At 35.8% G+C, this 24,929-nt stretch overlaps 2 protein-coding genes and 1 long non-coding RNA gene across 6 annotated transcripts; 2 read left to right on the top strand and 1 right to left on the bottom strand.

Moving 5' to 3' along the window:
• The first annotated feature begins 415 nt into the window (after positions 1 to 415).
• Positions 416 to 906, top strand: LOC131168401 (uncharacterized). Its single transcript, XR_009140292.1, has 3 exons — positions 416 to 605; positions 698 to 743; positions 843 to 906. It is a non-coding gene; the product is annotated as an uncharacterized LOC131168401 (long non-coding RNA).
• A 3,983-nt stretch (positions 907 to 4,889) lies between these two features.
• Positions 4,890 to 14,145, top strand: LOC131167979 (DEAD-box ATP-dependent RNA helicase 37-like). The gene is made up of 7 exons (XM_058127093.1): positions 4,890 to 5,372; positions 5,767 to 6,662; positions 6,757 to 6,840; positions 8,711 to 8,953; positions 12,202 to 12,369; positions 12,475 to 12,588; positions 13,398 to 14,145. The coding sequence occupies exons 2-7, from the start codon at positions 5,919 to 5,921 to the stop codon at positions 13,914 to 13,916; spliced, it is 1,872 nt and encodes a 623-aa protein (XP_057983076.1). The 5' UTR covers positions 4,890 to 5,372; positions 5,767 to 5,918; the 3' UTR covers positions 13,917 to 14,145.
• A 1,506-nt stretch (positions 14,146 to 15,651) lies between these two features.
• LOC131167977 (protein WHAT'S THIS FACTOR 9, mitochondrial) lies at positions 15,652 to 19,721 on the bottom strand. 4 transcript variants are annotated; one of them, XM_058127089.1, is made up of 3 exons: positions 18,230 to 19,683; positions 16,076 to 16,231; positions 15,652 to 15,913 (listed from the first exon to the last, which is right to left on the bottom strand). In XM_058127089.1, the coding sequence occupies exon 1, from the start codon at positions 19,591 to 19,593 to the stop codon at positions 18,301 to 18,303; it is 1,293 nt and encodes a 430-aa protein (XP_057983072.1). In that variant the 5' UTR covers positions 19,594 to 19,683; the 3' UTR covers positions 15,652 to 15,913; positions 16,076 to 16,231; positions 18,230 to 18,300. The 4 variants fall into 4 exon arrangements, with proteins under 4 accessions (XP_057983072.1, XP_057983073.1, XP_057983074.1 ...); XM_058127090.1 differs by having other exon boundaries at positions 15,652 to 16,231; positions 18,230 to 19,721; XM_058127091.1 differs by lacking the exon at positions 16,076 to 16,231.
• Positions 19,722 to 24,929: the final 5,208 nt, after the last annotated feature.

Here is a 24,929-nt window from a genome sequence, read left to right as displayed (position 1 = left end):
ATTTCTACAGGGTTCTGCTATGTTCTGAGAGGTGTTTTTCTACAGTGCAGCAACTCCCTAATTATAGGGAGTCTGAGAGTGCATTTAGTGCCAATTCCTTAACCAACTTCCCCACCAACGGCCTGTGTCAGGGAATATGTAGTAACCCGAAAAAAAAATATAATAATAATAATAATAATAAAATAATAAAATAAAATTAATTAATTAAATTAATAAATAAAATAAACAGTATGATAAGGAACAAATATATATATATATATACTTGTGTGTGTGTGTGTATATATATATATATATATATATAAAAGGTATGAAAGCTTCTTTACTTTACTTTAGGTTTATTATATATATATATTATTAAATTAGCAAGCTTCTTTAAGAAGCTTTGGAAGGAAATCCAATTTTTGGATTTGTTGGCCGTGTCTCTCTTCTCTCTCACTTTCTCTCTCTCTCTCTCTCCTACAACTCTCTCTCTCTCTTCGATTTCGGGTTAGTTTTACGCCGGATGGACAAACCGAAACCACCACGACGCTCCTGGCGAAATTCTCTACAAGTTTGCCGGAACGGATCGTCAGGAAAACGAAATTGGATTTCATCCCAAATCCAAGGTAAGGCTTTATATTCAATATTTGGATTTTTGACAGTTGAAGAAAGTGATATACGCGTAAAAATACTGAACTTTAATATTGGAAATTTTCAGTTCCAGGGTGTTGATTGGGAACGTGGGAAATCATCCCTAAGTTGAGGTAAGACTTTTTAAAGTCGAATTTGACTTAGTGGTAGTTATAGAAAATGTTGTACGTACGAAAATACTGAACTTTAATTCAGCGAGTTTTCATTTTCAGGGTGTTGAGTTGAGAACCTTGTGGGTACGGGGGAGATTTTCTTAGGGGCTTTTCAGGAATCAGGTAAGGGGATAAACTAAGCTAGTTTTGTTTAAGAAAATGCATGTATACATATATGTAGCATCTGGTTTTTAGGAAAATAAATATATTTATATATATGATTTATATTTGGAAAATACTGTTTAAATGATGATATGTTGAATACGAGGAAAATTTGTTTAGTGTGGCATGAGTATAAAAATGTTTTGTACTGTTTTTTTTTGGAATGGGGATGATATGGATTTCTATGATGGAAAACCGGCATACGGGCCGAGATATTTTTATATGTATATGTGATTTGCCGGCGTATGGGCCGTGCTATGTGGATGAGATTTGCCAGCGTATGGGCTGTGCTATGTGATTTGCCAGCATACGGGCTGTGCTATGTGATTGCCGGCGTATGGGCCGTGCTATGTGGATTGCCAGCGTACGGGCTGTGCTATGTAATTTGCCGGCGTACGGGCCGTGCTATGTTAAAATGTGTAATACCGGCGTACGGGCCAATGATTTTTATGATACACGTATATATATGAAATGATATGATTGATGCGAAAATAAATGATATGAGATATTTATGTATCACGATTTTAGTATATGTATATGATATCAGAACCTAGTTGGCTTGGTCTAGGCTAGCACTTGCACGGTACCGTTGTTATGTGTCCATGGTCTTCGTGATCATGATATCTGTGTTAACGCCGCTGTACGGAGTGGTGTGAGATTGGATGGTCGATGTGGTTATTTTCAAGAAGTGTGCTGTTATCGCCCCTGGTGTACGGACCAGTCTGGGTAGACCCATCGAACCTACAGACTACTGTTTGACTTGGCAGTGGTCGGCCAACTATTGTCAAGTCCCGCCTTCGGGCCACACAACCCAGTCATGTGGGGGTAATACATGACAACAGCCAGCTAACCTACCAGGATTGTTTTATGTTATTATTAGTGTATGAGATGAGATATGTTTATGAAAATGCAGTATATTCTGCTATGTGTTGATATGCATATGTTTTCCCAGATTTGATAAACAGTATTGAATATGTTATGTATGGTATATGTAGAACACAGAATACTCATGTTGCCACACACTGGTATTAGTTTATTTCCCTTACTGAGAGGTGTCTCACCCCTAAATCTTATACATTTTTCAGGAAGCCCCTGATAGGAGAGCGGGAAAAGCCCCGCTGATCTAGATCAGTTGGTTGCCCTCTTTGGAAGGGTAAGTTTTTGGTAGGGACAGTTAGGTTTTTGTGGGGATTGTCCCTAGATTTCATTTTTGGGATGTATATACTGTGAGATAGTAATTGTAGTGACTCTGGTATGTGTTATACACATTGTGATGAGATGTATATAATTTTGTACTTTCTGCTGCGTAGGCTTCTGCTGTATGTTTTGTTATATCCCTGGTGCCCACGGGTCCAGGTGGATTGTGACCTGCTGAGCTGGATTGTATGATATGATGATAATTTATTTATATAAAAAATAATAATATGCGAAAAAGGAGCGGGTCGTTACAGAATAATTCCCTTTAACAACCTATACGTGTGATTTATTTTATCATTTTTTTTTTTGAATTTCTGTTAAACAATTGTGTCATTTTCCTTTTTGTGCGCAGGTGAAGGTCTAGCTGGCAACCCAGGACTTGCGGGCTTTTTGGGGTGCTTCCAGGTGGCGTACCCGGAATGGAGGGCATTTATTTTTCTTCACTGTATTTTTGCATTTTTATTTTTGTAACCTGTGTATGAGTGGACTCTGTATGTACCCCCGAGTTGTTTCCCTTGCTACTATTCTTTGTACTCTCATGTATTCTTATTTCCATGTATGTATGTCATTTTATTTCTCTGTCTGTACATTTCTTTTGTATTTTGCACTTCACGCATGTACCCGACACTGCAGTTGGGCACATGTCCTCCTCCCCTTTCAATAAAATGTGACCTCATGTGCTTTTTCAAATTTTGACCTTGCCTAAGAATGCTAGGTAATAAAGTGACCTTGCGATCCCACTGAAAACCGACTTCAAGTATTGATAGACTTAATTTTTTTAGAAATTAAAAGACTCACTTTAAGGTCTAAGACTCACATTAAAAATAAAGGACCCAATTTTGAAATTTAAAGAATTTAATAAAAAATTAGGAAAACTCAAACTAGGATTGAGGACTTATTTTTTGAAATTATGGGGCTTAATCCATAATTAATTTTGGCATTGAGGGACATTGACTCTAATTTAAACTAAACAAAAAATGGACTCAACCTTTTTTGGAAAAATCATATTTCAAACAAAAGAAACTCGAAAATTAACTGAAACTCGAAATAAAATGGGACTCTATTTTTTTTCTAAAATTCATATGACTTGCAATAAAATGCTGGGACTCAAGTATGAAACTAAAGGACTCAAGGACTTGATTTCGGTTGAAAAAGGGTTTCATTCCGGACTCAAAGCTAACTTTATTACACCGGGTTTCCTTGGGACGGCCTAGTTAAATTTGGGTTGTCAACAAACTTAACGAACAATCACCTGTAAATATAAAAATAATAAAACATAAGCTTGATCATTAGATTCATGAATAACGTTCTGAAACTGAATATAGTTTGCCCCGTACTTGAATTGTTTAATTACACTCAACTTAAACTCAATAGATTCAAATAATGTCAATTACTATGCAGGTTAATCTCGAACATCTAATAGTATCTCGTGAGCTAACTTGACTCATTACCTTTTTGTATATCATATTCTACGACTTCGTATTCTATGCTTGTATATATGTTTATTTCATGTATGAGTTCCGATCTTTAGAAAATGGGCAAGATTATCTCGTAAATTTTGAATTTGTCAAATATTTCATCTAGAATTTATAAAAATTCATACAACCATTACAATGAAAACTAAAGGCAAAATTTCAAGAAAAAAAAAAATTGGAACTTGGAAGCTTGCCAAACCGTCCTCAGGTAAAACAAGAAGCTTGGGTGATTGTTGACTGTAACAAATATGATTACTCACTCATGAATGGACAATGACTCAACTAACACCCAATATATGAAACCTGATTCATTTGGATAAGAAAACTACTCAAGCTATACAATTTTAAAATCTTGTACAATCACAAGTATAATATATAAAACAAATTTGCATAGAAAGGAGATGTCAGTTATAATTATAGTGTATTAATCTCATTATACAACTTTCATATGTTTCATGCAGGTATTAGGTGAAACCTATTTGTAACCATGTTTTATGTAAATAGAACATGCATTCAAAATGCAAGTGAGTTCCACTTGTGCAAAATATGCTTATATATATATATATATATATATATATATATATATATATATATTTATACATTTTCTTTGCATTAGTTATCACATTAGGGCTATGATAGTAAGGAAATCAAATTTATTGTTATGGTTTCAAGAGAGAGAATTTGGGGATGGGTGGGTGAAGAATGGCCAAAGGGGTGTTTCGATTTTCTTTCTTTATTTTTTTGAAAGAAAAATCAATAAAATTTGTTAATAATTTGGGTTTTGATACTTAGTTTTCTTTAATTTCTTAATTTTATCTTTTTCGGTGAAGTTTTATATTGAAAAATAAGTGTGCACAAGTAACTGCATATTAAAAAAAAAAAAAAAGAATTTATGTAAAGTAAAAATGATGACTTAATAAAATAAAATATATTGGCTTGACAACTTAAAATTTAACTTGAAAAACTTTTTATCACAACAATATAAAAGTAAGGAATTTCTTTTTATTTGAAAATTTTTTAGGGTTTAGGGCTATTTTTAAAAACTTTGAAGATCATAATTATATTTTAATCATAGCTATATTTTTAGCATGAGATAATTTTTGTTGGGATGCATCTAAAGTTTAGGAATTTTTTATTTTTCAAACTTTGAAAAGATTTAAATGCTGCTAAAATTTCGAAGGAGATTAAAAAAAGAAGAAATAAAAAGAAGAAAAACCCGCAAAATGCTTAACACAAATCACAATTAAATTAGCTTAATTTAAATCCCAAAAAGGGGAAACTCTCATATAATCACGCTCCGCCCACCGTTAGTTCTTCACAAAAATATCAAACGACCAAAATAAAACAACCGTTGACCGTCAATCCTTCCTCCGCCGGCCTTCTCAGAATATCAAATCCTTCTCACCCCACTTTGTACGGATTCACAAATCACAACAATCCCTCTCTCTCTCTCTCACACATAACTTCCATTTGACGGCATAGGAAGAAGCGAAGAGTAGAAGGAAGGTAGGAAGAAGAAGAAGAAGAATCGAAAAGGAAGAAGATTGGGCAATACCCAGTTGAAAAAACGTGAGAAATTTCTGCATTTGTACTACTAGAAGCAATAAATATTCATTTTTGTTGATACCCAGAACAGAAAAAGGGCAAAAGCGATATTTTCGGGGCTTGTCCGATCCACTCTTCAAAAGCTTTTAGGGTTTCTCAATCATTGCTTCCGACAAAATCTCTTGAGTTTCGTTCTTCAATATCTTCCGAGGTTCGTCTCTCCATCTCCCTCTCTGTCTCTCCAACTCGTCTCGTATTGTTCGTGAGCTAGATGGGTTTTGAACCCTTCAAGCTGTTTGGATTTTGCTATCTCTTGCTCTCTCTAAATGCTTGTTTATGTATGTTTATGTGTATGCGAATGTGCAGCTACATTGTTTTGTCTGTTATCGGATTTACTTTATTTTTTATTTTTTGGTTTTGAAATTTGTACTGTTAGCATTTGCTTGATCGCGCGCCGGCAATTCGGTGTTCTTTGTTGTTTTTTGTTTCTTAAGCTCTATTATTTTAGTAAATATGGCGTTTTTTTCACCTTCCCAGATTTATTTAATCTGGGTTTGATTGTTTTTGTGTTAGTTTTAAGTGTTTGTATTGTTTTCTTTGATCAGGGTTTTGATCTGGTAATTATAGAGGGCTGTGTTCAAAGTTGGAACAAGTATTGGTTTTGGGATCATTAGGGTTGGAGTGAAGCTGGGATCGTGATTTAATTAAGTAATTTTAAGCATATTGAAAGTAGAAAAAAGAGGAACAATTTGCAATTATGAGAAATTCTTGGGCAGACATGGCTAGTTCTGCATCTGAGAATGCAGTTTCTGGTTCTTCTAACAATAATGGGCCTACGCGTCCTGCCCGACCTTCTTATATTCCACCACATCTTAGGAACAGGCCACCTTCAGCAGAACTGCCTGCTTCATCATTCGCCGCTCCCTCATCCAGCAATGATCGGCCTGGTTATGGTGGACCTGCAGCTGGATCTCGTGGGGGCAGTTATAGGCCTGATTATCAGCGATCAGGATATGGTGGTGGTGGTGCTCATCTTGGTGGTGGCTGGAACAGCAGAGGTGGTGGGTGGGATCGTGGGAGAGAGCGTGAGGTAAACCCATTTAGTGATGATGACGAAGCAGAGCCTGCATTTAATGAGCAGGAAAGTACCGGCATTAACTTTGACGCATATGAGGATATCCCGGTGGAAACAAGCGGGAGCAACGTACCGCCGCCTGTGAATACATTTGCAGAGATAGACTTGGGAGAGGCTCTCAATCAAAATATTCGTAGATGCAAATATGTTAAGCCAACTCCAGTTCAACGTCATACAATCCCAATCTCTGCAGCAGGGCGGGATTTGATGGCTTGTGCACAGACTGGATCTGGCAAGACTGCTGCTTTCTGCTTCCCAATTATTAGTGGAATTATGAAGGGACAGTTTGCACAGAGACCACGGAGGGCACGTACTGTGTATCCACTTGCTCTTATTCTTGCTCCCACAAGGGAGCTCTCATCTCAGGTGGGATTGATCTATTTTAGATGATATACATATCTTAGTCTTGATTGGTTTTTGGATTTGATTAACTCATGTCTTAATTGCATTTGATATATAGATACATGATGAAGCTAGAAAGTTTTCATATCAAACCGGTGTCAAGGTGGTGGTTGCATATGGGGGAGCACCAATCAATCAACAGGTGAATAAATTATTATTATTTTTAAAATAAGGATATTCATTCAGATGGAACATACATTTTAATATGGCATTGTCATTTTTTGGATTGTGGTTGTGCTGTTTGCTGATTGTTCAGTCTTGAGGATCCCTGCAATGGGGGATATCTGACTTCATGTGGTGCTTTTAGTCATTTTTATTGTTATTTTTGTTTGATTGATTCTTTTTCCTTAAAAAAATAAATTATACTTCTCAGTTTTAGTCATATTTGTATGTTCAATTGTAACAAAAATGCAAAATTTTGCTGTTTCTTTGATTCATCTACTATGATTTTTTGGAGAAAAAAAAATGATTCATTGTATGTTATATGACTTTATGGAGGGATTCTTTTTTCTTTTTTAGTAGTAGTTTTGTGGGAATATATCCAAAAAGTGAAAGCTTTCGAAATGCGAATGTTAAAGTGGATGAGTGGTATAACATTAAAGAATAAATTGAGGAACGAACATATTCGCAAGCAGTTAGGCATAACACCAATAGAAGATAAGATAAGGGCAGGGCAGCTCAGATGGTTTGAACATCTGAAATGTAGCCCAAATAGTGTACTGTTGAGGAGTGAGTTAGTCACTAAAACTGATAGTAGAAAGGGGTAGGGGTATACCTGAAATAACATGGAATGATATAATGAGGAAGGATTTAATAACTCTTAAGTTGTTGAGGAAAATGCCCTTGATCGTGTGAATTGGTGGAAAATGATTCATGTAGCCAATCCCATCTTGTGGGACTTCAGGCTTATTTTTGTTGTTTTTTATGTTGTTTTATTTTTGTGGAAATTTCAGAAGTATTATTTCTTAAATGGAAATACCCCCCAATCTGATAGCATGATCCCCACTATCCTTATTCTTAAATATAGTGGGATATGACATCTGATCTTCATCATTCCAATGTTCTTCCGCCAAGCCTTTGAAAAGAATGAAAATAAACTCAAATATTTAATTAGTACTTAGAAACTTATTTAAATTTGTTGAATTCCATATTCTTGATTGATGTACTGTTTTGGAATAGTGAATGCTGTAATGCAATAATATTTCCAGAAAAGACTTAAGAGTCAGAGACAGCTAGGGTGGTTTGCATAAGTTTCTGAATTTTTCATTTGGGGTATGATATCTGATCTTTGTGTGTGTTTGTTTTGATAACAATAATAACCATAGGCATCACCCAAGGGTTCTTTAACTTTTCTAATATGCTTCCTTTCTTCACATTAAAAAAAAGCAACAAGCATCTCAGAAATAAGCTGGGAATCAAAGTGCAAGGACTATGCCATTTTGAGTGTATAAATATGTCTTGCGAAATTTTATTCAATGGGCATGGATGAATTGAGCCAAATACTTGATTTGATTCATTTGCTAGTGCAGAACTTATTTTGAGCTTCAGCAAAGCCCTTCTAGACTTGTATGGGCAATTATCTAATGTTCCAGTTGGATTGAATACGGCCCAGCTCTGTTTGCTGGAACTGGCCCCGTTTCTGATTTATGCCCTTGTTGAGATCTAACCCAGTGTCCTTACCCACCTTACTACCTGAACTAAGGCCTAGATTTTGTTTATGTAGTTGTTATATTGTCCCTTTTTTTGAAATTGAAATTTTATTGTTACATTCTTAATATCTTGGCACCCTAAAAATTTATTTTTCTACACTCATGCATGCTTTTGTGTAATCATTGTTCATGCATTTTACATGTAAAATTATTAGTTTAGTTGCCTATATTTTTAATTTGCAGTTTGTGTCCCGTCTGTAGTCTAATGACTGTAGCCTAATGACTAATGAGCCAAATCCATCATGTCTGCAGTATGTATGACTTGGTGTTTTTGTGGTTTAATGGTGTTCTGTATGATTTCAGCTGCGGGAGCTGGAGAGAGGAGTTGATATTCTTGTGGCAACTCCTGGAAGATTGGTCGACCTGCTTGAAAGGACTAGAGTGTCATTGCAGATGATAAAATATTTGGCTTTAGATGAGGCAGATCGAATGCTGGATATGGGTTTTGAGCCTCAAATAAGGAAGATAGTGGAACAAATGGACATGCCTCCACGAGGTTTAAGGCAGACTATGCTATTTAGTGCCACTTTTCCAAAAGAGATACAGGTTTGTTTTAATCAGTAGGTTTCCTTAATTTGCCCCCAACAACTTGATGCTTGTTCTGCCCCCTGTTTAAGCAGCACCATTTGAATTCACTTAGGTGGTTAAAAAAACGAAAACAATGAAAAGAATCTAAGGTAGTGTTTGGAAGTATGGATTTCAGGGTTTGGAATTTAATACAATTTTATTCAATATATATGTGTGTGTATATATATTTTCAATCCACACAAATCCAAATCCTAACTTGAAAATACATTCTCCAAACACTCAATACATTCGTTTTTTTTTTTTTTTTTTCTGGTACAATAAAGAAGCATATTGTGACAACTTGCTATTTTTTGGTTTCAGTTGGTTTCAATTATTTTAGAATAAATTGAAGATCAGATTTTATAATTTTCAGTTGTTTGACAACATGTCTCCACAATGCTTTAATATCCAGAATTAACTTTTGTGGATTAAATCATTCATTTATCCATAATATAATTAAAATATAAATGAAATGATCATGTGAATGTAAAATATAATTAAAATAAAAATATTCGCACAATTTTTTAGAAAAAAATTTGAAAAAAACACACGTTTCATTATTATTATTATTACTATTTTGCAATTGTCGTGTATAATGATATTGTTCTTTGAAATGTGATAAGTAAAATAATTATAATAATTTCTATTTTTATTAAAATACTTTGTAATTTGTGTTCTTTGCTTTTTTATTATTTTAATCATACATTTTAATTGTTATTTGATTCAAGGGCAAATATGAGCCTTTGTTCAATCAAGTTTTTTTATTTGTTTTAGCGTTCTAAAATATTAACTTGCTGGTTTTTGGTTTTTAGCTTTAGTTTCGGTATTGGTATTGGTATTTGTTTTCATAATTTTCGATACTAAATGACGCCAAAACTTACAATTTGTTCACCGTTTTGAAAACCTGGAGGAAGACATATTGTGTAAAAATGCATCCATATTATGTTTTCCACATTTGTTTTTGGTAGACAAGGAAAATATTTTCAATTTTTCATTCATTAAGAACAGGAACACATCTAAGAAAAATACAAACAGACATCATTCACAATCAGCCTACTGGCTAGAGAAAGCAGCACTATACCAGAGCCTGCAACCCAATAAGGAAATGACGTAAATTTTCTAAAGCATCCAAAACCATATTTGCCTACCAAAAAAATGTGGGAAACCTTAGCAAACTGAAGTTTCCATAGCAAATTGTTAATGTCTCAGGGACCAAAGGTGTAGAATAACTTGGAGTGAGATAATGAGGGATTTAACAGCTCTTCATTTGTTTGGAGGATATTGCCCATCCTGCAAATTGGCAAAAAGAGATTCATGTAGTTGACCCCACCTCGTGGGGCTTAAGGCTTGGTGGTGGTTGTTGTTGGAATGTCATTGCGCCTAGGCTACATAATAGTGTGGTAGCGCATCCCCCATCCCTATAGGCTGAAAACCCTCCCCATATCAACAAACTCCAACATGCTTTTCCTACATGTACAAAAGTTACTTCACCCCCCCCCCCCCCCCCCAAAAAAAAAAAAACCCCTGAAACCAAACTATTTAACTTTTTGGTTTGGTTGTTCAGTTTTGGTTTTTAATACTATAAAAACAAATAGTTTTGGTTTAAGGTTCAACTTTACAAAAAAAAAAAAAACGGACACTGACTGCTGCTGGCAGCTGCTTTTGGCAGTTGGGAACAAGTTGTCGACCCACATTGGCCAAGGGGAAGAAGGTTCTTCCTGCCTCTTATAAGCATGGAAAAACCCACCAGCTTCTCTATGCACATGGGCTATATCTGCTACTCACTGGATTTTATGGAACCCATGCTTGCTTGGGTTCAATTCCATTGTCGAGCCCATTAGCTAGGGTCTGGCTAGGTGCTGGTTTAGACCAGTTGGTCCCAGACTGATAGGTAATTAAACTTGCCGAACAAAAATGGGAAAAAAGAACCTACCGGTAAGATCAGGTCTTGGTTTTACTTAAATTGTCGGTTTTTGGTTAGGTTATCATTGACAAAACCAAACAGAAATGAACCAGTTAACCTCATCTTCATTCTATAGATGGGTGATCTGGTTGTGACATAGGAAGCAACTGTTGTATGGGAAATGGGACCCCCAATCAAGTTCAATTTCAATTTTGATTTTAGAAATTGATGGAAATTAGTAGTATGCATGGAATTCTTTTATGAACTCTAAAAACTATATTAGATTAAAGGCAGTCTAAAATATTATAATAAAATGCATCTTGGACATGTATGAGGTGCGATAACTACTCTAAAATGATCTTTTTAAACATATTCAATTAATATATATGAAATTCATAAATTAATTAATATTGTTTATTTATGCAGACAAATAATTTAGGCATAAATGTTCAAGAAAATGTTGTAGCTAATATTTAAGTTCAATTTTTCCCATTAAATATTGAATTCTATAATTCATATCCTTCTTGTAGTATTTTTTAAAAGAATAAAATAAATTTTTGGGGTTTCAATATCAAATTTGAATTTGGAGTAAATTTCATTATATAGTTAAAATTTTGACAAATTGCTCTGGAATTTTGAGATTTCAACAAGTTTTAGATGATTTGTGTAAATTTGGATGGAAATATTGTAAAATGGGAATTGACTACCACTTTGATTTTGAGGATGGTGAAATACAAAAAGTTCTGCGATTTCGTGGAAATTTAATACCATGACCCCAATGAGTATGGTCACTGAGTAGTTGACCCTGAAGGTTCGAACAAGATATTTCCATTCAAAGTGAAATGGCCGTGTTTGCATTGTAGGACCTTATTTTTCTTTTTCATTTTTGTTTCCTTTGTTTAATCAGAAGCACTATGCCAAAATGAATAAAAAACCTTTTTAGAAAAAAGGTCAAAACTTAGCCAAGTCTGGTTAAGTGTGCTGGAGTGACTTGTATGCAATGAACAGTATTTGCATGTGTATATTTGGAGTTTGTTGGTTATATGTAATTAATGGAGAGAAGTGGAGAAGGAGGAAAGAGCATTATGGCTAGTCCTGCCTTTGCAGTTGCTTTTATTAAAACTTGAAGCTACTAAATCTGTCAGCACAGTTGACAACTTATTTTTGTGGTACTATATTAGTTTTTTTTTGTCTCACTTATGATGCCTTAACAGGATGTAACTTTTCTGGGGTTTAAATTTTACTTTTTAGTTGCCTTGGTTTAGGATGCACATCCATCTGACAATCTCTCTCCCTTCGGTTGGAATTTGTTGGTGTTATGCAGAGACTGGCATCTGATTTTCTTTCAGATTACATATTCTTGGCTGTTGGAAGGGTTGGTTCAAGTACCGATTTGATTGTTCAAAGAGTTGAATTTGTTCTTGAGTCTGACAAGAGAAGCCATCTTATGGACCTTCTTCATGCTCAGAGAGCAAATGGAGTTCAGGGCAAGGTAACGAGGCACACTGAATGAATCTTCAAAATTAATCTTACCCATTTCATTCCAACTGGTTGTTTAACACATCACATTGTTATTGCTTGCCCTTGAATTTTGCAGCAAGCTTTGACTTTAGTATTTGTGGAAACAAAGAAGGGAGCTGACTCATTAGAACATTGGTTGTGCATGAATGGGTTTCCTGCAACTACTATTCACGGTGATAGATCACAGCAGGTGAGTTTATCTGCATTGCTTGTAGGTATTTTATTTACTTAAATGCTTTATTTCAGCTCTTAACTTGTTTGTGGAAGTGATACTGTCTTATTACTAAAGAGATAGCACTGAAGTTCAGTCAGGCTCACAATGGGTTTATGCAAGGCATTATGTATGGGGTTTTTGATGAACTTGTTGGCTGCTTCTAATGATTTCTGGGTACTTGCATTTGAAGAGGCATCGACTGATTGGCATATTAGATCTTGAATAATTAAAGCATTTTCTGATTCTGCTCGTGTCCAGCTTTTCTCTTCCTTTCTCTTCAAACTTATGCAACTTGCTTCCTATGATTGTTTTTTTTTTTTTTTCCAAACATGGAAATGTCTTGATTTTCATTGACATCTTCTTGTTTTGTCTACCTTATAATTTCTATATACATTTTGATTTCCCCTATTAGGTCACAATTGGTTTGCAAAATGGTTAGAATGGAATGGCTATTGTCTAGAAGTATTAACAGTTTACAAAGTAAATTCAATTAAGATAGGATAATTGTATTTTTATTTTTGCTATTGTTCGTTTGTTTTTTTTTTTTCCTCCTCCTCAGTAGAGAAGAGAAATTTGTAGGGGTATTTCAGAAATTCAAAAAACTAACTCAAGAATAATTGAAGAATAGATAATCTTATTTCTATTTGTAATAGATGAATAGTCAACTTCTGAAAAATAATCCAATGAATAGGCGTGGTTTGATTGTTTATTGTTTCTTTCACGTCATTTTTGGTCTTTTGAAATATTTATTATTCACTTCTATGTTTGTTTCTGGATACGTGCAGGAAAGAGAAATGGCTTTGAGATCATTCAAAAGTGGGAAGACACCAATTCTAGTGGCAACGGATGTAGCAGCACGTGGCTTGGACATACCTCACGTCGCACACGTGGTCAACTTTGACCTCCCTAACGACATTGATGATTACGTGCACAGGATAGGACGAACTGGACGAGCAGGCAACACGGGATTGGCCACGGCGTTCTTCAATGAGAGTAACGCCTCAATGGCAAGGCCATTGTCTGAGTTGATGCAAGAAGCAAATCAGGAAGTGCCCCCATGGCTCACCCGTTATGCTACACGACCCTATGGTGGGGGCAAGAATCGGCGGTATGGAGGTGGGGGCGGGGGTCGTTTTGGCGGCCGAGATTTTAGGAGGGAGGCATCTTTTAACAGGGGTGGCGGCAGTGGTGGTGCAGATTTCTATGGAGCGAACAGTAGTGGTGGATATGGGGCTCCTGGAAGTTATGCTGGCGGATATGGTTCAGGGGGATCTGGTCCAGGCGTGACCAGTGCTTGGGATTAGCGTGTCTACTATTTACACTCTTTATTTGTTTTCTTGTAGTATAAATTTTCTTCTGAATCAATGGATCATTGTTATTATTGTTTTTGGGTAACCCTTTTGCTTTGCCCCTAAAAAGAAAATGTTGAAGCATTTCCTTAGCAAATGCATGCATGTATATGATCCAAAGAGGTTGGTTAATAAGCAATGTGGGCAACACACCTTTTGAATCTGCCCTTGATTGTTGGACAAAGATAAGGAATTTCTTTCACCTTCTTTATTTTTTATTTTGGCAAAGTGCAAGGTTCATGACACAACAGGGCACACAGGAAACTGAACAAGGATAGAAAGGAAAAGAAATCAAAATGTACAGCAAAAGGAGAAGGCTCCAAAGAGGCCCTCGCATAATCCACACAATGTTTATATTACAGATTTCGTTCATTCTGCTTCAATGACTGCAGTGTTTTTCTGAAAGTGAATGAATTTCCAGAATTTTGCTGGTGTCCACGAGAACAGGTTCACGTCTCTTGGTGCAATTTCCCCAAAGTTGTGCTACAAAGGTGTTGCTATAGCAAGCAGATGAACTCAAGGTATCATGAACCAAAAATGTCAACGCTGTTTTTCCACATTCAAACCTTCCATACTAACAGTGGCTGCAGCTCTACCTTTGGATGCCTTAAGCTAACCGTCGCTCCAATTCGGCCCCTCCTTTCATCTTGTTTTGCAGTATCCTGTGCATGTATCAGCCAGGAACTGGAGAAGACTTTAGTCCAACAGAGAAAACTGGTATATGCTGAATAATCCCGTCAACCATATCCTTTGCTCTACATATAACTGAACTGGGGAGAGTGATACTGAAGCAACAATATTGGGTGGGGGGCGTTGGTTTTGGTGGGGGCGTGGGTACAACGGAGGGGCGGAAGGGTTGCTATGCTGTCTAAATATGTTGTAATTAGGCACAAAAATAAAAAAGTTTCTCCTTGTAAAACAAGTAGCAACCGCTTCATTTTACTCAAACATTCGACCATGCCAGGTTCAAGTTATCGAGGATTGCCAGGTAAAATATGTTTCTGGAGGAAGAGATTCTCTTAGAATATATTCCTCTTTTACAAATGGTCCAGAAAAAAGAAAATGGAAAATTTGTCTTTCAAAAAAGAAAAGTTCTCAACCAAATGGAGCCGAAGTGTGATGAGAAATTTGTTCAAAACAAAATCCACATCTGAAATATACAGAAATAAGACCTCGGATCACACTTAGTCATCAATATGCGAAACAATGGGACAAAGAAAAGTGGGGGAGAGACCCATAAGATAAATGACTCGAGAGTGATTTATAAGATAAATGACTCGAGTGATTTATAAGACTTTCAAGTTCTTGGCATAGGATTGTTCCGTATGCCTCGTCAAAATTTCCTAGTTTCCCTCCTATATCGTAAGCATATTAGGATTTCTGTATAGGATTTCTAGTACGTGGGGTTTCTTTCCCTTTCATTTTCTTATCTTATTTTCTATTTTGGATACATTTGTACCTAAGGAGGAATTGGGATTAAATTGGTACCTAAGGAATGGGGAATGCACGCTATGTAACAGAAAAAAATTGCTTCATTATCTTTGAAACCACAGTAATTTTTTTCTGGTAAAAGCAAGATAGAAAGAATGTTGTCAATGTAATAAAAATTTGTGTGTGTGTGTGTGTGTGTGTGTGTGTGAGAGAGAGAGAGAGAGAGAGAGAGAAAGAGAGAAAGGGAGAGAGAGAGAGAGAGAGAAAATCAGCGTGTCTAGAGCCAACTACATTACATTAGAGGGATCTATTTATTTTTCCAGCTCAGCCAAAGTGAACTAGCTCAAGTACACAGCAATCAAACATTACACAGCACAGGATTCTTAAAAGTTCCTGAATCTAGCGCCAACAAAGTTATAAGAAACCACGAAATTCAGCCATTCATTAGACGATCCTCCTTACTTGGCGATGCCCCCACTTTGTAACCTTGCTATGGTTCTTCTTCCTACTCTCCCTGCTTCCTGCAGACACACCCACTTCTGCTTGATAAAATTATCATTCTTACACATAATAAGTCTCTACTCCAATTTCCTTACCTCAGTCAAAAAAAAAAAAAAAAAATCAATGACAGGGCACCTTTTTTTCTAAATGAAATACAGGCTCAGGATCTAAATGAAAAAGACCTCATTTCATTTGCCATAGGGAGTGATCCATGACTTGGTTTACAAAAGTGGGAGGCCAAAATTTGCTCATAGTTGTTAACATGGCAGGGATTCAGGATTTTGTGAAGGATTTTCTCTTACTATCCTTTCACACTTCAAATCTTCTAGCATCCTCTACTGCAAAAGCAAAAAGGGCTGGAATTGATTTACCCATAAAAAAAAAAAAAACCAAACCATTTTGCATTTCCTGCTATTGCTATTAGTAACATTCAAAATTTTGAAATTTTTACCCTTCTTGCAATTGCAAAGATTAACATATAGAATGATATTAAAAAGAATTTTCAACAAAAAAACAACCACTTTCTAGTTTCATTTTTCAAGATTATACTTTTACATTCACTCATATTCATTCAAGGACAATATACAGATCCAGTAAATTATATTTTCTTTAGCTCAATAGTCAACATATCTTTCTCTTTTCAGTTCATTGAATTTAAAATGAATTAAAATATGATTGGATCATAACCATCTGTAAAGAGAGTGAGGTTCTTTGCTATTGGTTTGTACTACACTCTTAAAAACAACCACCCACTAGACTTTGCCCCTCAATCTGGAATATGCCCAGATAAATTACCAAGGAATGCAAACAAAAAGGGTTTCCAAGGAATAATTTTGATGGTAGTGCAATACTGAATTTCAAAGATATTAAGACAATTAGTTTGAACAAAAATTCAGGATTGAAAGCTGAAGCTTGAAGGAATAAAAAGTCGGCTCCCACTTTTATCTCCATTTAGGGTTGCAAACTAATCAAGTTGTTCACGAGCAGCTTGGGAGCTCAATTGGTCATTCAAGCTCGTTCGTTAACATAAATGAGTGATTCCTAGCCTAAGTTTAAGGCTCATTTAATAAGCAAGCCGAACTAGAAGATACGGGCTTGACTTGTTTCAATTTGTGAGCTCTGTTACAAATTCAGTGGGTACCCCTTTTAAGAGAATCTGATGAGGCAAACTTGTTTAATAGGATTAAATTAGGTTGAATACTGCAACAGGCTTACTTAGCCTAAAAGTAGGCTCTGTTTGGGTGTGGGCTTGTTCAACCCAAACTTCATACCCTGAATTCCCTGCTAAATCCAAGTTCCAAATCCTATAGGTTAGCTTGGTGGGGCAAAGAAACCCTAAGGCAGTATAAGTAAGACCCCTTTATCACCATTTGTCAATAAAACCCTAAGAGCCTTTCGCTACTCACGTGAGGTAGCAAAAGAATCAAGCTATTTGTGAGCAACTTGATAATTTGTTCATTTATATAAATGAACAAACTTGAGCAAATATATTCAAGCTCAGTTTGAGCATGACTCGAGCACTTGAGAATGGCAAAGCTCGGGTTTGCTCGTTTGCATCTCTATCTCCAATACGAAAAACAGGAACACTAGACCATATGCCAAATGGAAACAAAATATAAGGGGCAAAGAAAAAGGTTTTAGCGTAGCAAAAGATAAATAGCTCAAAAGTGGGTGGAGGACCTCAACCAAAATTTGGAAAAGCATGAGTTCCTAGTTGCTACCCAAAAATTATACAATAAAATCTTGTAAGATATCTGATGTAGTTCCTTTTTTTCCGGGAACCCTGCTAGGGTTTCTAGTACCAGAGGTCCCACATGTTTTCAATTCTAAAAGAAAGAATTGTATTAGAATACACTTGATCAATGTGATAAAAATAAAAAAAAATAAAAAAACAACAGCCAAACTCACTACACTACATTAAAAAATAACAAATAATACATTCCTCATCAGTCATCGCAGAAGTTTCACACAGTTGCTGAATCTAGTGTCAACAAACAACTTAAGAAACCAGTAAGTTCAGCTTATACAAGTTTGCACAGCCCAATTTCTTACCCCTTTCGAAAGAATGGTCCATGCCAAAGACACTTCATTTTCTAAAATTAACACAAGACAGGCAGTCAAAAGTATGACAATTTCATTTAACTAACAGTATCAGTGATCCTGTAACTTTATTTCCAACAATAGGTGATCCAGATTTCCAACATGTCATAGATTCAGAGTAAAGGGGAGAACTACCTTAATGCATTTTTTCAAAAATTAATCTTTACACTCACCCTCACACTCAAATTGAAGAAGAGTTTCTAAATTCAATTGGTTTTTCTTAAAAAATTCCTTACCTCAAGAGCTGACATTTCTTTCTTTTTTTCTTCAGGTATGCTGCAAGATTGCTGTTCTTGTCTTACAATCACTATTCATCACTAGAGCCAACCTCCTGCTCCGAGGTTTCCTCTTCATAACATTCATCCTCCGTTCCAAACTCCTCTTCCATGTTTCCTTGTTCCATTCCATCCTCGTTGTTAAATGAGCTATCTTGAGGAGGATTCACGTTATTAGCTTTTCCACGATAAAGAATGCCAGTCCTCATTACATAATAGTACTTCTCCCTAATGCGAGCAAGGGGATGCTGGTCTACCAATTTGCCCCGTTGGTACCCTTCCCTTAGCGCCACTGTTGTCGTCTTGCACTTCAATGACAGGTAGAATATCCCTGGATACCTAGTGAAAATCCGTGTAAACTTGTGGGGAAGATCTAACTCATCTCGCAAGCTCCTCAAGTAGTTCCTCTTGGTTTTCTTGTGAATAGTCAAGCTCAAGAGCTCGTGCAAAACCCCAACAACCCGTTTTTCCATAAGATCACTTTTTGGATCAATCTGCCTGGATTCCTCATAGGGGGAAATGTATGGTAACTTCTGAAAATCATCCATCCATACCTTCACCTTCTTCTGCGCCCCGTACCCCCTTGGAAAACTCATCGGAAACATCAATGCCGTTTCCCCCCTCTTAAATTCTCGGTACTCACTCCCCAATTCACCATTCTTGTTGCTTCTTTGCAATGCTGAGACCGCAAATTCTTCCCGCCACTGTGCCAACCGCAAGCAAGCGAGCCCATTTGAGCCCTTAACGACCCGAAAATGATCTGGGTATTTCCCAATCAACCTTCTATCGAAGTCATCGGGCAAACCCAGGTCCCATTTCAATGGATGAAGCGCTTGGAACGGAATCATCCTACTTTTGGTCATCATAAGAACCCTACATAGCCTTTCTACGGTATCTAGCTCATGGGTTTCGTGTATGCTCTGTTCTTGCGAGTCTAACATTACTGCAGTGTCGGTAAGGCGAAAACAGGGCAAATTGGCATATCGGGTGTGAGGGAATTCGTGAAATAGAGTGGGATACCTGCGCATGAAGCGAAGAACCGGCACGGTGAGGCCGAGGAGCTTCTGCCACTCGGCGATGGACTTGGAGGTGAGGAAGCCAACGGAAGAACGTTTGATGGCGTCTTTGAGGAGGCATGCGGCTTTTAGATCGGTCTCGGTGTCGATTATGTGATCGAGGCTTCGGTTCTTCACCCATTTGAGGCGGACCTTCACCAGCCCTCGCCGCTGCTGCTGGTGGCGGTGGTGATTAGGAAGAAGCCAGTGGGTCTCATTTGGGATGTAAAGTTTTTGAATTGGAAACAGAGATTTAGCTCTGGAGAACATTTATGCGAGGAATTAGAGTAGGAACAGAGTGATTTCAGAGCTTCTTCTACAGCAGAAAGAAAACCCTCATGAATGCATTTGGGAGTTCAATGCTCCAAACTTTTTGAAATGTTGTATTTAGTCACTATAATTTTTTTAATCATAATTGTGTTTATTATTACATTTATAAAAATTATTACAATTTTTTTTAAAAAAATTATATTAAAGAGAAATTTTAAAAGATCTAGTGACCAATGGTAGCATGAATTTAAAGGTTAAATATAAATTTATATTAATTTAAATAAAATTTAATATAATTTTATATTATATTTGATTTTATTCAAATTCGAGCAAATTCGAAAGTAAGACAAAATCAGTATTTGGTAGTTTGGATTTCGAATCTTAAATTTAAAAAAAATTATGTAAACTTGTGTATAACAAAATTGTATTAAATTTTATTTTTTAGACCAATAAATACAAATTAAATCTAAAATTTGTATATCATATTTTCAAGCACAATCAATTTTATATTATAGTGAATTGACATTACATTGTTAGAGAATCTTATTGGCGCATCCATAGAACACTGAAATAATATTATACGTTGTATCACTATTAGTTCATAGGCGCCAAATGCACATAGGGGTATATTTAAGTCGAGTTGAATCAAAATAGTAAAATACTCGAACTCAAACTCAAACTTGACTAAAAAATGTTAAGTTCAAAACTTAACTCAAACTCAGTCAATTTCACAATTGTTAAACTTGAACTCGACTTAATTATAAATTAATATTAAATATGTATGTAAATATATAAAATGTACATATAATATTGCATATATAATATTAAAATAATAAAATTAAAAAAAACTTGATTAGGTTTGAAATTCAATTCGAATACTATTACTAAGTTCAAACTCGACTCGTTAAAATAGTCGAGTAGTTCGAACTCAAGTAAAATCTAGTTGAGTTGAGTTAAGGAATGAGTCAAATTTGAGTAACTCGTAAGTAAATTTGATTCACTTATACCCCTAAATGCACATACAAATTTTAGTCATGAAATGGCTATAACTTCTTTTTCATGACCTTAGAAAAACCTTGATTGAGAAGTCTTTTCATTATTTTTACCATCTAATTTACAAATACTATTAATTTATTTTAGATAAATTTAGCCTGATAAAATTGATAAGAATAAATTATTAATTGTACTAGTTAAAATCATAGAGATACTATTTTACTTTATAAATTAAAAGGTGAAATTAGAAAAGGAGAAGACAAGTTATAATTTTATTTTACAAAAAAAAAATTAAGGAGAAATTAAATACTAATTGCATTTGAAAAATTAAATACTTGTTTTTCATATATTTTATTCTCATTTATATAACAATATTTGATAGATGCGTGTTGTAGCAAATGAGAAATTTTTGTTAGTGGAGGCAGCATGTATATGCTTGCACAAAAGCAAAGAAAAATATAAAAATATGCAAAATGGAAATTTTTAAGGTTAACTTTTTTAAAATTCTAAACTTAAGATCTCTAATGTATAGAAGGTATATAAAAATCAAACCAATGGAATACCTTTAGGAACATTTTGAATATTTTTTATACTCGCTAATTTGACAAATAATATTTTTATATAATTTGAATTAATATTTAGCATAATCCTATTATTTTATAACTTTTATGGGGACATACTCATATTTTTAATCTAGAATTTCTTAAGATATTACATCTTAAGTTTTTGTTAAAGTTTATTTTGATTTTGGCAATGTTTTTATTTTCTATTTGATACCGCCTCCTACTCCAACTCCAACTCCAAAGTTTAAGAGATCTTCTCGACTACATGTACCAAATAAAAGGTATATGAATTATTTATTTCTTACAGATGGAGTAGAACCCAAATGCTACGATGAAGTATGTCAGACGAGAGATTAGAGCAAGTGGGAGCTTGCGATGAAGTCCCTCACCTCCAACAAAATATAGGAACAAGCTAAGTTACCCAAAGGTAAGAAGACTCTTCACAACAAGTGAGTGTATATGATTAAAGATGAGCATGATGGATCCAGGAGGTACAAAGCTCAATTGGTAGTTAAAGGCTTCGAACAGAAAGAAGGGATTGACTGCACTGACATCTTTGCACCAGTTGTGAAGCTAACAACCATTAAATCAATCTTAAGCATTGTTGCCTCGGAGGGCCTACATCTCGAGCAGTTGGATATAAAAATGGCATTTCTTCACGGTGATCTTGATGAGGAGATGTACATGAAATAGTCAGAAGGATTCTCAATAAAAGGTAAAAAGAATCTTGTGTGCAGATTGAAGAAGAGCTTGTATGGTCTCAAACAAGCTCCCAGACAATGGTACCGAAAATTCGACAACTTTATGTGTAGAAAAGATTTTCAGAAGTGTAATGCCGACCACTGTTGCTACTTTAAAAGGTGTCAATCTAACTATATCATTCTATTGCTATATGTCGATGACATGCTAATCGCAGGGCTCGATATAAAAGAAATCAGAAAATTGAAATAGCAAATGTCAGAGGAGTTTGACATGAAAGACTTGGATTCAGCAAAGCAAACACTTGGAATGCGGACCTCGAGAGATAAGCAATAGGGAACGTTGTGGTTATCTTAATCAGAGTATACTAGTCGTGTTTTACAGAGATTCAATATGAGCAGCGCTAAAGCAGTAAATACACCATTGGCCGATCACTTCCGCCTCTCCAAGGATCAGGCTCCCTAGACAGATGAAGAGAAGGAATTCATGGCTAAAGTATCTTACACCTTAGCCATTGGAAGTCTCATGTATGTCATGGTTTGTACCAGACCAGACATTGGTCAAGCAGTGGGAGCTGTTAGCAAGTTCATGTCAAATCCAGGGAAGACTCATTAGGAAGCAGTGGATCTTGAGGTACCTACATGGCACTATTGATAATGTTTCGGCAAAGGAGACTTGAAAATTCAATGGTATGTTGATACCAATTTTGCTGGTGAAGTTGATCATCGTAGAAGTACTACTGAATATGTGTTCACTGTTGGCACAACAGCTGTTAGTGTGATATCATAGATACAAAAGATTGTTGTTTTATGCACAACAGAATCAGAGTATGTAGCAGTGACAGAAGCTAGTAAAGAGATGATTTGGCTTCAAGGTTTATTGACAGAGCTTGGAATAAAGCAGGAGAAAAATGTTTTGCACAGCGACAATCGAAGTGCGAAACATTTGGAAAAGAACTCTACATTACATTCCAGAACCAAACACATTGGACTACGTTATCACTTCGCCAGATCTCTGTTAGAGTACAGAGTGCTAACACTTGAAAAAATTTAAGGTAGCAAGAATCCAACAGATATGTTGACTAAGGTGGTGACTATAGAGAAGCTAAAGTTGTGCTCAACTTCAATTGGTCTTCATATTTGAAGACAAATTTTAGCACATCATTTACCTAGCTATATACTAGTTGAGATGGTGTCTCTATCTCCAAGTGGGATATTGTTGAGTTGAAATGGAAACAGAGTCTTGATGAGCCTTTGATGAGCGGTAAAGATAAACCCTTGATGAGCTGTGGGGAGCCAGCTTTGATGCACTGGAGTGTTGGTGCTCATCCCATTGAATCCCATTAACACCTTCCTTTACTATCCATCCCCATCCAACTATATAATGAAGATGTGTGTGCGTAAATATATGTGATGTGTATGTGAGTGTGAGAGTAATTGTATTGAAGGTGAGAGAGAGAGAAAGGTGTGAGAAAGGGTGAGTTGAGTTGAGTGGTGCCTCCTCCTCCTCCTCTTGTATTTTCTCCTAAGTTATGGTGAAATTCGATGTGCTCCGTGGACGTAGGTCACATTGGACCGAACCACGTTAAATCTGGTGTTCCTATTTTGCTTTTTATTTTAATTGTCATGTGATGTTCCTAGATCCCTAACACATGTGGCAAGATCTTTTATCATTCTTAAATCCCAAAATGCTATATTAAGGTTACGTTTGGTTTGTAGAATACCTATTCCTATGAATTAGATTAATTTTGGTAGGTTAGTTGCAATTAATTATACAAAAAATTATGTTATAATTATGAAGCAAATAAATGTGAAACATTTTATGGCTCCATAATGAGTATTAGACAAGGAATAACTATTTCCAAATTTCATTGTCGGGATATCTATTCTTTTCTTATTATATATGTTAGCCCTAGGGGCTAAGGTTTCTCATTTTAGTTGGTTTTGATGATAACAACCCATTAGCGACCCGTAAGTTACCTATTCTATTTTCTTGAGTCCAATTCAGCTATATAGGTCAACACAAAAGCAAGCACAAGGATCAGACTTTTATTAAAGAGGCAATGAGCAAAGGCCTTAACCAAAGCACATACATGGAACACCCGAAACACAACCAACTAGAGCATATATGAAGACTTATGTTGTTTACATAATTGTTGGGTTGTGTGAAATGTAGGAACTGCTTTGTAACTCTTATGCGTGTGATGTGTATAAGAATATCTTGCAAAGGCTAAGCAAATGCATATGTATATAGTTCATATTAGTTTAGAACATTAAAACTGAGTTAATGCATGCATACTGAGTCATACCATTACATGAGATGTCAAAACGAGTTTCAAACATGTTTTATTAACTAAGACATCTTATATACTTGGTCAAAACAACACTTGGACAAGGTTGGATCATAAGTAGAACAAACTTACTTCATTTGGAATTGTCCTAGCATGATTTAGTACTTTTAGAGGCTTACTTGTCAATTAAACAGAGTTGACTCGTCGATGAGAACAGGGGACTCATTGACTAGTGTATGCAGGTGACTCGTTTATTAGTGTAGGGCACTCGTCGACTAGGAGATCCTGAGACCAACCTGAGATTGCAGAGGTGACTCGTCAACAAGGGACTCGTCGACTAGGAGATCCAGAGGCCTACCTGAGACTTGCAAAGGAGACTCGTCAACGAGAACAGGGCACTCATCGACTAGCATGTGTAACACCCTGACCCGCCACGTGGGCCTAGAGTGCTAGTAAAACATCTAAATACTCTCTGATATGACCTATAACAACCTGAATAATTAACATGCTATAAATATAGAAATTAAAACCATACAGCGAAAGGCTTCTAAAACATCCACACTTTACCAAAGTTCTATATGTTCCCATATACAAACATATATAACATTATCTGTCCATATATTATAATCCCAAAATAACAAAATAAAATATCTGGTATCTCACCAGTCTTGATAACTACTCCCAAAAAGGCTAATTCCAGCCCTGAGGTAAGTTAGGCATGATTCCCTAAAGGTCCTGAAAATGATTTGTATAATGGCGTGAGACACTTCTCTGTAAGACGAATTATATTA

This window comes from Malania oleifera, chromosome 11 (genome assembly GCF_029873635.1).
Source record: "Malania oleifera isolate guangnan ecotype guangnan chromosome 11, ASM2987363v1, whole genome shotgun sequence".
Taxonomy (NCBI): Eukaryota; Viridiplantae; Streptophyta; class Magnoliopsida; order Santalales; family Ximeniaceae; genus Malania; species Malania oleifera.
The sequence above is the reverse complement of the archived record's forward strand: the minus strand, read 5'-3'. Positions and strand labels throughout refer to the sequence as shown.